Below are 14,851 nucleotides of genomic sequence, written 5' to 3'. Positions count from 1 at the left end.
GTCATTTCTCAATTTTACTCTTTGGTCCTTGGACAAGAACGTAATTCTGAACCTTTTGCTATTCAGTCTTGCTACCTTTCCTGCCTATGCATCCTTAAAACTGAGCAGCTGAAATTCAGAGAGGGACAACTGCCACATTTCTCTTTAAAATCTAGCCATAGGAGGTATATTGGCAGCAGATTTTCAATGGAAAATGCCATTTCCTCCCACAGCCCAGCTGCCACATTTAAACCATGCTGTGTGGGGCTTCCACTCTCTTGGGAGGCTATTTTCATTTGCCTTCAGAGATTCTTCTACAGTCTAATGGAACTCACTGTCAGCTATAAAAAGCAACATTATATGCCATAGTATTTTTTTAAATTGTGATATGACTCAAGTTGAAGCCTTCTTATTCTGCACTAGAATGTGATGGAATTCAGTTCGACTTTTTTGTTTGGGTTTTTTTTACCTGTACAGACATCCTTCTTTTCATCAGATATATCAAAAAATGCCAGATTAAAGCAAAGCCATTTAGACATCTGGTTTTTAAAGTTATGTGATTAACCTAGGAGGTAAGCTTTCATTTTTAGACTAGAGTATTTCTAATTCTCCTAATAATGAAAAATTAAAGCTGAAAAACATCAACTGCACATGAGATATAGATTTGTCCTTTGAGTCTGCCAACAGCTTGAACCAATTTCTTTATGATAGGTAAGCCTGTCACTTAGTGAAAATACTACCTGCAAGACTCCCTAATACTACAGCAAAGCAACTTCTGTGTGCTGCAGAAGGATACTAGTTCAGTAGATTATTATCACAAACAAATATATGCCTTTCAGGGTGTAAGTCATGGCAGGGGGGAAGAGGTTCTCAATTCTTTAACAAGCAGAATTTAGAATATTTCACACTTGAATGACTCCTAACCAACCGTGCAAGACACAGAGCAGTATCCTGTGGCTTAAGCTGGAGGTGAGACTGGTACATAAGCACTGAAGTGTTTGCAGCTTGTATCACTTTGCTTTTGTAATTTTTTTCCTTTAATTTCAGATGTTTACTGATGACAGTCTTGTGTTAGAAGGCTGCTCCACACCATTATTCCTTTCCACTCGTTATATTCTTTAGCTGTTTTTTGATCAAGTAAGATTCTTGTAAGAATCAAGTAAGATTGCTATAGTTACAGGAAAATTGTTGCATTCTATTTCTTAATTCCGAGCCATATGTCTTTCTTAGTTAAAATTAAGTTGGGAGTCAGTGCTATTGTGTGTCTATACAGAAATGAGGAGAAGATTATTTATGATAGGAATCAGCAGCTGACAGTATCACTATAGTAGCCCTGCATAATGGATGTGATAAAACAATAGCATACTCGATTACTCAATACTTAAGTACATGCTAGAATGATAGTTTGACCTATTGTGTTGTTGTTAAATATGATCCATGAAGTCTATATCTAAGGGTGTTGATTCTACTAATAGGTATCTAGGCATGTTTTAAATGATGGACAGTATAGCTACATGAACCACCTTTGATTTCCAGCAGTTTGTTTTCCCTGGTTTTTGAATGCTTGAACATAGCGTGCTGAATTGCTTAAAGGAAATCACATTTAAAATACTGGAATAGAAAGATGTCGTATCATGTTCAAGGCTCAAACATTGTGACTGTGCAAAAATATTTTATAACTGATAGATGCACTCTTGTAGCATATTCTGAGCCTTTCAAATTGGTCATGATTGATTGTGAACTTTTTAATTTTATGATATTATAACAAAAAATAAACAAATTGGAATTTGCCCTTCCCTCTACCTGTAAACAAAGTTGTCATTATCACTGAGACTGAAAACACAGGATAAACTCAAATCTGGATGCCTTGACTACTCTAGATGATGCTTTTATTCAACTCAATGTAGCCAACATATTTATCATCTCTGTAGAAAAATAGAAGGTTTTCTTTCCCAAAATTTTTCTTCAAATTTATGTCTTTTTTTAGATAAATGTGGACTTCAAGGTTTTGATTTAGTGCAGAAGTCAGTGTTTTTTGAGTTAGTGCAGAAATGGTCACTGACTCTGCATGTTCCATTTTTTATGTGTCTGGGTTGCATCTAAATCAACATCAAAGTGCGCAGAATCAATAGCCACTTAGCAAAACTTGATTATGTGCATTTCATCTAATGAATCAATGAGTCATTAAACCTGTGGTCTTTGCACTATCCTACACTCGTTGATCAGCCCCAGTATTCAGGGATCCGGCAACAAGACATTATCAATTGTGTCTTCTTGCTCTTGAGCACACAGTTAAGTTGGGTATTTGCCATCCTAAGATTAGTGGGAAACTCCAGATTTGTCTGACATTGGAACATACAGGTAGTAGTGAAAAGATTGTGAAGCTATAGGGGGGAGAATTATTCAAGTTAAATGATGCAGCTGTGGAAAGGAATGAAACAGGTTTGTGGGTTTCTCATTAGGAAAGTATTATGGTATGTGGTTTTACATTCTATTAGGTATTGTCTTTACTGAATCTGGACAGACAATTAAAAAGAAGAAGAAGGGAGAGAAAAATTCTTGGACTTGTCTCACTTTTAACAGATTCCTAAGTGGTAGAAATACAATCACCAACACCTCCCTTTATTGTCACTACACAAAGTGTCTAAGAAAGATAAGATGAATAGCATCCCAGGAGACTCCTGTTTCTCTGCCCTGAGTTATGAAGGTATCTTAGCATGACATGTATAGACTTAGGTTTTGGAAGCCATGAGGTAGGTGAGAGAGGAGTCCCATGAATGACATCATAAGTCATGGGGCAATCAGATATTATATTGATTTAGTTGTATAAATACTTCAGTAACTTGAATAATCAACAACTGCAGGGCATGTGCTTACGTTGCCACATAAGTTTTTAGCCTCATGATGTCTTACATGTATTTTTTGTATCTTGCTTGAAATGAGCTCTCCATGGCTGAGAGTTTTCCCCTGTATTTGTACAACACGTAGAAATACATTGCTGTGCCTCACTTTCCTTCACTGAACAGCTGTTGTGTTCAACCAAGTAAATAAACTTGTTTGAATGGATTGGTTATTTCAAAACTTAAAAGTTTCCTCTGAGTTGTCATGTCCCAAGAGCAGAGGTTTTGGTGATGGGTGAAATGATCTCACCAGCCAGAAGGCAGGATGGTTTTTCAGTGGTCCTCCCAGGGTGCAGTAACACCACTTTGGATTCTTAGTGAACTGTGGCGGGGATACACGTCACATGGAGATGTATAGGGACCAATGGAATAAAAGATTCCTGCTTTGACTTAATTTACTGGGACTGTATTAACTACATCAAAGCTATTCTACTTAATTTGTTTAAAAATAAGTATTTCAGTATCTGAATTTCTAAAAGAAAAAATACTTGAGTCTTGACCTCCATCATTTACTTCTGGCACATCATTCTATCTCATATTATTTTTACTTTTAACTCTTTTGGCAATGCTGGTTTGTAGGTACCAGTTCTTCGTTAATGTTCATTTAGTTTAATATTTCTATACACAGGTGGATCTGTGGTATGTTCATGATTATTCATATGTTTAAAAAGGCTCTGAGGTGCAAAAGGATAGACTTGGCTTTTAATTCTCTATGAAGAAAGTATCATGTCTTCCTCTGCCTTTTGAGATCCAGCATGCTTCTGGTCACTTCTGTAATTTTTCTTACTTTTCCATAATGTGGAAGAGTAAATATTTGCAACTCCAGAAGGAAAAACAGTTTGAATGTTCTACATTTCATTCATTCCTGTCACTGTAGCTTGTGCCTATTAAGGTAAATTACTAGTTTTCACTGAACAGAATTACTATTGTATACATACCTAAACTGAAAAGTCAGCAAAGTTCTATTTGGTACAAATAAATGAAGTAAAGATGGTGTGTTTTGATACTGCACATATAAAAGAACTTCCTGCTTATAAGTATCTGATTTATTTAATCAGAGGCAGAAACTCATGAGAAAGCCTGAAATACAAGAAAACTGTAGAGATGAGTTTACTGTATTTTAAAATATGTTTGTTAATTTAAATTATAATTTAAATACATAAAAGCATATTAATTTAGTCACATTTTAAAAAAAATATTTAAGCGTGTGAAACCAGATTTTCCAAAGCACTGGCTCTGGATTAGTGCCCTAGCCCCAGCTGAGAAGATAGAGGTTTGGGCAGTCATTCTGTAAGTGGCTTTAGATGCCACAGTGCTTGGCAGTGCAATGGTTGCAAGAAGCATGCCTGATTCTGGAACAGTATTCAAGGCTCTGGCTCAGTTGCCAGCAGGCTCCTGGAAAGCAGATTTGAGTAAGCCTGTCTTCTAGGTTGGGATTCATAGCACAGGGAATTTTAATTCATCTGGCGGGATGCACCAAAACCAGTGTGTCCCAGCTCCATCTTCTAGGCTGCAATTAGCCATTTCCAAAATAAAAGCCCCAAAACTCCATGTCTTGCTTGAACTTTGACTTGTTGCTTTTCCCATTTTCTCTTCTGTTTTCTCTTCTCTTCTATAGCTGTCACAGCCTGTGAGGGTTTGACTCAACACCTCCCATATTCAAAAAGAGTATGCAGGCATTATGTGGGGCATTTGTGGGGGTAGAAAAGATTCCTGACCAGTGTGGCTTAGAGAAGTAATTTGTAATTTCCCACGTGAAGTTTGAGTTTACCACCCTGCAATTAGCACTGTCCATAATGAATACTGCTTAAAGTATGCCAACTTGCTACAGGAATGACCACTGCTGCTCATTCCTGTAGCAAGTTGGCGTACTTTAAGCAGTATTCAAATATAGATGGAAAATCATCTTCAGCTGAAGGAGTTTATTCTTGCAATTTAGTAGGCAAATAGCTAGACTGGAATTAATCTCTTTTTGTGAATTTATTTTCATTCTTTCATTCCTATTAATTCATTGATCCAACTTCACCAGGAGAGCTACTAGCTCTTCTTTGTAATAGTGCATAGTCTGCTGGGAAGGGCTTCCTACTGGAGTGAAGGGAATTTAAGCTGTAGGGTGTGCTGGAATCTAAATATTTATTTTCAGGTCAGCTTCCATCAATTGATGATATCGGCCCTTTCAAGCTAACAGTCACTGCCTCGAGAGTGATTTAAAACATTGCAGTGTTATGCAAATTAATTAGATTTGCTCATTCTTAAAAGGCTGGCTTTATTAGAGGACTTACCTGATAAATGCCTGTTTTCTCGATACCCTAAAATTCTTCATCTGGAGGTCTGGACTTGGATGTTATCCAGCCCAAACCAAAAATAATACTTAACAATATCCAGTGGGACAAGTACAGATGCCTTGGGAACCTTCTGCCTGAAGCCTTAAGCAGAAGTTTGCTTCCAAGCGTATTCTTCCTAATTTGCTATCTTAAAAACAGTACATGATAAAATTTCACCTCACAACCACTTCAGTTACTGAAGTACTTAATTTAGTCTTTCTGATAACCTCATTAGGTATTTGTATAGCAAATTTTTAGCTTCTATTCCCACCAAATGTTTCGGTGTCTGTTAAATTGAATTCTTGCATTAAAAAAAAAAAAAGAATGAGAACACTGTTTCTAGGGATACTTCTTAGTTTGAAAAAAGGTTTCATAAAATTTTTCAAAGTACTAATAAGAAAGAAAAAGATAACAATACTCCAAGAAAAAATATTATTCAGATTTAGAGCATAGCATTGGCATTATCTTAGTTTTCTTTACTTGGATCTTATAGCATGAGTCATCTGAAATAATAGATTCAATAGAAAAGAGATACAACTAAAAAAAGAATGCTGGTAAACATAGCACATAGGAATTATTTTATCCAGGCTGGGTATTTAAAGTTGACTGAACTCTTAATAGTCATATAACCTCCCTTTCTCATTTTCCTCTGAGAACCTCCTCCAGATAAAGGTGTCATGTTCCAACTCTGGTGTGCAAGTTGTCATATTGTGGGGGGAAGAATATTGGTCAGTAATCTGATTTAGAAAACCTTGCATATTTATTTGGACTTATACTATGTATATTTAAATATATATGTTAATTGTTATAGATTAGAAAGAATAACCCTACTAATTATACTGAAAATTATATTATATTAGTAATAAATTATGTTAAAAATCAATATATTCAAGTCTAGACAAGAAATGCCTATTTCCTGAACTATATTCCTGCTCAATGTATCAGTATCATAAAGTTTTTAATGGAGAAAAATTGCATGAAAGTTTAAAAAATACCATAAGTCATCTTCTAACTAAGGAGTGTAAAGTTATATATTATTTCTTCAATTTCTTCAATTATTAATGTCTATATGTCCTCTTGGAGCTGATCACTATGAAATTCAACAACATTCTTTCCACAAGAATTATTCATGACAGAGTCCAAAAACCAGAGATGACTGAGACACGCAGCAGAGCAGCGCAGAATATTTGAGAGTGTGTCTCAGGAAGCCCAGATATATACCCTGATGAAAGCCAAGAGAGCTGAAGCGTGAGGAGAAAATAAGACAAACGAAGCTGACCAGGGAAATACAGGGAGCAATGAAAGAATGGATAAAGGCAGACATGACACATAAATCAATGGGGTCAATGCTCTGAGCAGGGATAAACAAATCTAAAAATAACCAAATAAGGGAATGATCACAGAAGCCAAAATTGAAAATGCAGAGAAAATTGCAGAAGCTGTTAGGACAAACAATAACAGCTTTCACAAATATGTGAGGAGCAAGAGGTCAATAGGAGAGACTGTCATCTCCATACGTGGGGAAGTCAGTGGCAGAGGCTGCTGGGAAGCCAGCGCAGCCTTCCCCTTGGTGTGCTCACTGGGAGACCACAGGGAACACGCCAGAAACACAGAGAAGTATCCTGGAGGCAGAATCTGAAAAATTAATGAAACAGAGGATGAGAGTGGAGCAGGTTAAAAAAGAAAAAGAAGAAAATAGGGCAGCTATTAACAGTAGGCTTCAGGTCTGGTGGCCTGTTTCCCAGGTTTCTGAAACACATGGTGAGGGCTTTTTAAACTCTTTCAGTCTATGAAGTCTTCAGTACATGAGGTATATATAAGTTGTGTGAGGTATACAGTTAAAAGGCAGAAGGAAGCCAGTGCAAGCCAGCATTACAAAGGTTTTATATGAAAAATCATTGCAATGGTAGCTTTATCAAGTATAAATCCAAGTAAAGACAAAACCAGATCCAGGGTTGTGGAATATCTGGTACAAATTAATTAGGAGAGTTTACAAAAGCTGAGTTGAAGTTAACTAGTGATAGGAAAAGGAGTAATGAATAGAAACTGGAAGAGAAGAAATGTAGGCTGGATAGGAGGAAGAAATTTTTTGCTGTGAGTAGTGAGGTTGTGGATCCCTGAAAATGCTCAAGGCTGCCTTGGACAAGGCCTTGAGCAATCTGGTCTAGTGAGAGGTGTCCCTGTCCATGGCAGAGGGGCTCAAATAGATGATCTTTAAGGTCCTTTCTGACCTAAACCATTCTGTGATTCTTTGAACTAGCGTATTTCCTTAGAAATATAACCCATTTCCTTAGAAAAACTACATATTTCCAAGCCTTAATGTTGGGTCCAGCCACTACAATATACAAATACTTGTTTCTTGTAGTTGCTGATGTATCCTCAGTTTTAATTCTATAAGGAAAGACACTGACCACAGATTCATAAAGATATAAACTAAAGTCAAAGTTCACAACTTTACTTGAATAGCTGAGTTCCAAATAGTTATTTAATGAGCTTTATAAAAGCATCAAAGTCATCATACAGCTAACTGGAATTGATTTCCATTGCCAGTTATGCACTTACCAGGGGGTCCTGAATCCCAAGTAATGCCATAGATTCTCACAAACTTTATAATATACTGTATGGAAGACCATAAAGATGTGACAAAATCCTTAAGATGACAAAAAATGGCAGTGATGATTTCTTTCTACCTTTGACCAATAATTTGTGTCTAAAAAGTCATGTAGTTCTTGATAGTTGTCAAATACAAAAATTAAACAGTTCAAACCAAAATAGATGTATTTGTTAGCCCCCTATCCTTTGCCTCACTTCTTACATTTCTGTGAATTGCAAAAGAGATTGTTTTGGGGCATTACAAGTACTTGGTATTCTTAAATGAAAAAAGATTGGACCAGGATGAAACTAATGTTCTGGCTTTAGTGTGACAAAATGGCCATGGTTGGATGGGACTTAGAGCAACCTGATCTAGTGAAAGGTGTCCCTGCCCGTGGCAGGGGAGTTGGAAGTAGATGTTCTTTAAAGTCCCATCCAAGCCAAGCCATTCCATGATTCTATGAAAAATTATAGTTTGTATGAATGCCAGTGGGGAAAAATGTTCACAGTTACACATCTCTGGGTGCCCTTTTAGTTCAGAGCTGCCTGAAGTGTTATCAGTGCAAAGTTCTAAGGAGTTTATAATAAGAGGAAGAAAGGAAATCATGGAGATTTCTGGGGGTAAGCCTACTCACGTCTTTGGAAATAAAGACCAGGATTTTGAGAACACATATTTAACAAATAATGGTGTTGAAGAAGCTATGGTGAGGGTAGCATGCATCCGAAAGAGAAGGAACAGAAAGCAAGAAAGCAGGACACATCCATTCAGTAAATGTTAACCTGTCTGCTTAAATAAGTAATAAACTCATGTGCAAGTTTCTAAAACCTGCCTGAGCCTCGGGACGTGATCAACTCTTGTTTTCCAAGATGCAGCCTCTGTTAGATGAGTAAGTGAAACAGATTCCTCCCTAATTTTCCAGCCATTTTCCTCGGCACAGCACACACTATGAAGTTCTAGTTCTGAGGAAAAATTTATCTGCCTTCTCTCAGAGCTCCATGCAGAGAATTTAAATAGGCAGCTGCTGAAACCCTATAGCACCAGGGAAAGTACCAAAATAAACCTGGAGTGGTCAGAACTACAAGAAACAGTGCTTCCCTTTCACCCCAGGTATTATGCAGTGTCCAGACTGTTGGAAATTGAATTCCTGTTTGTGGCTTGACTGTGATTATGTGGAATTTTTTCCATGGAAACATGTCCTACATTTCCCCTTGTTTCTGGGCAGCTGGGTCCTGACCAAGAGGAGGATTCAACAGAACAAGAGGCAGGACAGTCATTTGGCACTGAACTGTAGTGGTGATCTAGGACAAGGATTTCTTCTATATTTATAGGTTTTACTTTGAAGTGTCGTTAGATGGGAACAAATATAGTCCAAAGAGAAAACACCAGAAGCTTAGGGCTCCCTATTTTTTCAGGTTTAGGGCTCTTAAAATTAGTGAAGATTCAGGTTTTTGCTTGCCTGTTGCATCAGAGTATCTCGCTTCCAGGTGTACTGGGGCTCATCTTCCATAAGAGGATGGTCTTCCACCGAAAATTCCTTCTGGATGGAACATGGCTTTGGAATCTGGAGGTTGTGGGTCTATTCCCCCTCTAGCCTGCACCACTAGGCCTCAACTTTGATGCAGGTGTATGGAATCCATGTTCTGCTAGGATTACTACCCTAATCCCAAGTGAGGTGCATTGGAATCTGGCTAGATGGATGTACTTAAAATTTACGCAGTATTTCTACATAATGTTAAGAAGGCAGGTGTTTTTAGGCATGCTAGATTAGACTTCAAAGACACCTATTTTCCCCACAGAGAGAAAGTTGCCTGTGGTGCACAGAGATCTCCCATAGCAGGTTTTTCATGAATACCATCTTTTGTGACTCTATGTTCCTTGGATATGTGTGTGCCAGGCAGATTGTGAACAAGTGATTTGAAATTTAGGTAAGACAACAGCTAAGTGAGGCACTTAAATAAAGTGATTGAGTGCTTAAATAGAATTGTTTTTACCTAAGTAGCAGTTTAAGTAATTGAGATGCATAGCTGCTGGGATGCAATTAAATTAGACCATGATCAAGACTATGAGGACACCACATAGTGTAGTACGAAATGTGGTGAGGCACCAGATTTTTCAGTGGTCTGTCAAGAGAATATGAAGCATTATTAGATTGGAAGAAAATAAGAGATCCTCAGAGTATTGGGAAAAAGGGAGAAAGAATATAACATAAAAGGGTAAGTTATTAATAGATATGCAGAAAAGGTTATAAAAACCAGTTGAAATATCCCAAAACTAGTTAATCACAGGAAGAAGATTAAAAACTGATATAGCTTGAGTAATGTTATAATCACAAAATGAAAAACTTCAATGAGGAAGTTCTTTAAACAAAAAATATGTGTGTGGGCAGTCACTCTGCACAGGAGGTTATAGAGGTTACACAAGGGAGATCAGGTTCAACAAACCCAGATTATGTGACCTTTCAGAAACAGGTGGATACTTTGGTAGAAAACTAGGACTCTGAAAAACTATTTCTGTTACAATGCATTAAAATGATCCATAAGGAAGTGGTACTCAAATTTGAAAAGACCTTCTTCATTGACAAAAGATTTTATTTATTGATTGGATTTTTTTTTAATATGAGAACACTTGTAACACTGGCCATGATAATTACTTGGGTTGGTTGTGTTGCTTTCCCATTTGTCCAGCCTTGTAGCATATTATAGACAAAAACAGTGGGGAATTTAGGAGTGATTCATTATTGTTTTTTTATTATTATGATGTTATTATGTATAATAATGACAAACAACATCATTCAAAGTATGATCATATTTTTTATTATTTAAACATCATTGAATTGAAACATAATTGCACACAATCAAAATACTGAACACTACAAAATTTTGAAGTATTGCTTTATTCCTGAATTTTGTACTGCTAGCTACAGGTAGGACAAGATTGCTGGATTTTAACTATATTCATCTGCCTTGGAAAGGAGATAAATAATGTAGAAGATAAAAATTAATGAGAAGGAGAAACACACATTTGTATCACTTCTGAAACTGTTGTGCTGTCGTGTATGTGTGACATTTTCAGGCAAATAATAGTCAGTTGCATTTTCAGAGGTTTTGTGTCCTTCCCCTTGGTCATCATTGCCTAAACATAACTTTACTTTGAAAACATGCATTTTGTGAACAGCAACTAATCATGATGTAGTATTAGAATATGACTAAATAAAATCTGGGGGATAATGTTATAATTTTCATCTTTTATTTTTGAACAGTGTTTATGGCTGTCCATTGGCAAAAAAAAGAAAAACACAAGATAAGCAACCCCAAGAACCAGCCCCAAAAAGAAAACCCTTTGTGGTTAAAGCAGACAACTCTTCAGTAGATGAGTGCTATGAAACTGATGGAACAGAGGAGATGGATGAAAAGGAAGAGGAAGAGGAGGAAGAGGATGAAGAGGAGGAGGAATATTCTGATGATAATGAGGAGCAAGGTGACGAGGAGGAGGATGATGAGGAGATAGATCGAGAAGAAGAAGAGGAGATTGAGGAGGAAGAAGAGGAGGATGAAGAGGAAGGTGAAGATGTGGAGGATGAAGAGGAGGAGGAAGAAGAAGAGGAGGAAGAAGAGGAGGAGGAGGAAGAACGTGGTAATAATCAGAGTATTAGTAAAAAGTAAACAATGTGTGTTTTCTGGGTTAATCTTCTAGTGTGGTGTGTGAGGATTTAGCTGTTCAGTTCTCATTAAAGCTAATGGAAGTCATGCAGTTAAATCTCTCTGCTCCACACTGAAAATATACCCCACTGTGTTCTCTTAACATTTATTTTAATAAGTCTGTCTTCCAAATGTTTTTAATACACCAGCACTCACAGTTCAAACAAGGAGGGTGGAGGTATGTTTGTGCTAAAAATGCTTGCATAAAATGTAATCCTAGTGTGGATTAATGCATGAATTTACCAGGAGAATATTCACCAAGGTACAAGCAAAGCATCAGCTACAGCTGGGTGCCTGTACTGATCATTTGCGAGGGTATTTGCTAGATCTGTTTACAGGATGTCAACAATTGCCCACATAAATTCTGTCACAAGTTTGCAGATAATTTTTTTGAGCAAAAATGGACCTCTTCCCATTGAAAATTTTGCCCTATACTTCCCCCCACCGTAAGAAACTATTCAGAACTAACTATTATAATATACTTTCGTTCTTTTAGACTTCAATTTGTGTGCTTTAGTTGATTCTATTAAAAATACAGTGAGTGACAGTTTTACATAGATAACGTCTTTCTAAAGTTTATATATTTTTGTTATCATGCCATGGCATAAATGCCATTTAGACATACAGGTTACTGGTAGTAACCAAATTAATGCAGTAGCATTGTGATTAGACTATTCAACTTTCTCTTTTTTTGGGATATTGGACTTCATATAATACTTTCAAAATATGTAATCACTGTCCATTTGCTCCTTATGCTGATGACAGACATCATAATGCACTGGGGTGAAATGAAGGAATCATGCAAAAATTAATGAGCTATCTAAAAAGTATTTTGTTCCCATTTCCAGGGAACACGTTTTTGGTTGGGTAGATTCACCTTTCTAACCAATAAAAATATAAGAAAAGCTTTCAGCACTCCTCAGTTGGATTCCTCTTAGGAACCAGGTATGAAAGTTGTGTGACTTTTGTTTCAGCATTCTGTAAGGTCAGATCTTAAATCTTAAAGACTTTGGAAGTGTTCTTTCTCTTTGGGTGAGATGGTGGCCAGCTGGGTGGCTATCAGAGTTTTCTCAGATACTGCATCTGTAGCGTTTCCTCAATTGCCTGAATTACCACAAAATTAGTAGAGGATAAATTGTCAGTCTTAAAAGTTGCATGAGTTTGATGCAACAAGGAAGTAATTTCCTTTTGCAGGGAACTCTGCTGTTTCAGAACCTGGAAGAGAAGCTGTGTTAGATGAGGCTGATGTGCAACTGCTGTTGCTCTCTTAATGAGCAAGTGCGGGATGTCCAGCAGTTTCTTCAAATATAGTGGCGACTAAGTTTGTTGGTGTATAGATTATGGTGCAACTGCTGCTGTGATTTCAGCTGACATTAAAACTTTGAATCTACACTATCAAAAATGATGAAAGGAAAAAAAAAAAAAACAAACCTAAAGCAAAACTCAAGAGCTCAAAAAAATTGCTTCTGGCAAGCCAGCAGGCTTGATCCTCAGTTTATTTTTCTATGATAATGAAACACAGTGGTTTACTTATTCTAACACAGTTACACATGCAGTTAGTGGTCCTAATCAATGTGAAGAGGCTGACATTGTTTTTTGACTGCTTTCCTTCCATATATAGTAGGCTGTGGTTAAGAACTGCAAAAAATTTACAAAGGTACCTCTATTAGCTGCTCTGCATATTACTTGAAATTAAAACTTACATAGGTCAAGTTTTTCTTAGGAACTCATGCGATTGCAGTAATAAAACAAAAGTATATTAATAAATAAATATATGTTCTATATAAATTATTATGATAATGATATAGTCATTAAGGAAAATTCCTCTTGAAATCAGAGAAGTGATTATAGGATTTTATTTCAAAAGTATTTCATGATCCTTTTGAGTGTCAACATAGTAGTCAGTATGCAACAGTCCTAGTTAGAGCAGAGATGATTTACAAGGAAAAGTTTCTAGCAATTAATTAGGAAGGTAGTATGGAGTTCCTTATGTCTATGCCAAAGAGTAAAGAGTAATGACAGTTTGGTTGTTGTGAGGTCTAGAGGCTAATCAATAAATCATATTTTAAAAATAGTTTCTTTCCTATGATTTCCAGTAGGAATATAGATGTTTCACTTTATCCTGCTTGTAGCATAATCTGCATTGATAGAATTTGGACTGGTGATTTTCCAGAAAAATAAAGTGCAAAATTAGGTATTCTTAAACTACATGGCCTGAATATGACTCTTGCCTTTACGTATTGACTATTTGGAAAATTAGATCTGTCAGCTATGAATTTAATAGTCAATCACTTGCTGCTCACTACAAGGTTCACTACAATATTGTAGCAAACCACCTTATAAGTCACCATAGCAGGAAGTCTTAATGTGCCATACTATTCCTGTCCCTAGAAACAAAATGCAGAATTTTCCACTGGTCACCAGGATGGCTACACAGTTCTCATGAAAGTTTTTGTCACTAGTGCTGTAGATGATCGCAGTTCAGAAAAGTTCCAGAAGTAGCTATAATCTAGGTGAATGGAACACTTAAAATCGTAAGTATTGGTGACAGAAGAATTCCATCAGCAAGTATAGGATAGGACTACAGAGGCAGAAATGGGGAGGAGGGGAAAGGGAGAGGGTAGGACTGTAAGAGTAAGGTATTTTACTGTTTCTTAGGTCAAATTCAGTTTTCTAGCAGAAAAGGGTAAACCCTGGGAAACTCAGGTATGTCACTGTTGTGTCATTGCCCATTCCTTTTTTGCTTAAAGGAATGGGAATTTTGGATGGCATTCTCAGCAGATATAAGTAGTATACAGGTAATGTAGATAAACAATTCCTATTGGAAATACTTGGGCATTCACTGAAACCATCACAGCCTTTTTGAAAATCACGTCTTTGTAGCCTTATCATTAGTAATCTAAAGGACTTGGAAAATACAGATCTATCCTAGCAGTCTGATAAATCTCAAAATATCAATTTAAAACTACAAGGAAAAAAATGAAGCAAACTTTTCTGATAGGTCCTAAATTCTGTGCTTGTAGTTCTCTACACAATCCTTTGAACCAAAATTCATGTTTTAAACTCTCCATCAATAGCTAGCATATCCTCTAAATTTCCATTAAATCTGAATCTCTTTGAAGAGCAAGTATTTATCCACCTATCTATGAAGAGACTTGAGAAGCCCTTATGTTCAGCACAACTGCTAAAGGAAAGATGAATCTTTGTGATTTCCCTTCTGTCCCAAGGAAAAAAAGGAAAGATAGAGATGACCTGTGTTACCTGTGATAGCCTAACCTGTAAATTGAAATACAAATGGGAAGGAGTGAGAGTAAAGGCTTCTTTTGGAGCACATGTTCTCTGTGATGGCAACTGCCA

At 36.7% G+C, this 14,851-nt stretch overlaps 1 protein-coding gene across 22 annotated transcripts in view; it reads left to right on the top strand.

Annotated features, from left to right (window-relative positions):
• MYT1L (myelin transcription factor 1 like) overlaps positions 1 to 14,851 on the top strand; it is a 307,867-nt gene that overhangs the window by 192,167 nt on the left and 100,849 nt on the right. For 15 of the 22 annotated variants that reach the window (XM_077175026.1, XM_077175025.1, XM_077175028.1 and 12 more), the window contains exon 6: positions 11,056 to 11,429. In XM_077175026.1, the coding sequence (XP_077031141.1) occupies positions 11,056 to 11,429 (374 nt within the window). Of the gene's footprint in view, positions 1 to 11,055; positions 11,455 to 14,851 lie in introns of those variants that run through there. The other 7 variants (XM_077175031.1, XM_077175032.1, XM_077175027.1 and 4 more) reach the window with 2 other exon arrangements.

The sequence above is a fragment of the Agelaius phoeniceus genome, chromosome 3 (assembly GCF_051311805.1).
Source record: "Agelaius phoeniceus isolate bAgePho1 chromosome 3, bAgePho1.hap1, whole genome shotgun sequence".
Taxonomy (NCBI): domain Eukaryota; kingdom Metazoa; phylum Chordata; class Aves; order Passeriformes; family Icteridae; genus Agelaius; species Agelaius phoeniceus.
This window is presented reverse-complemented; position numbering and strand designations above follow the sequence as displayed.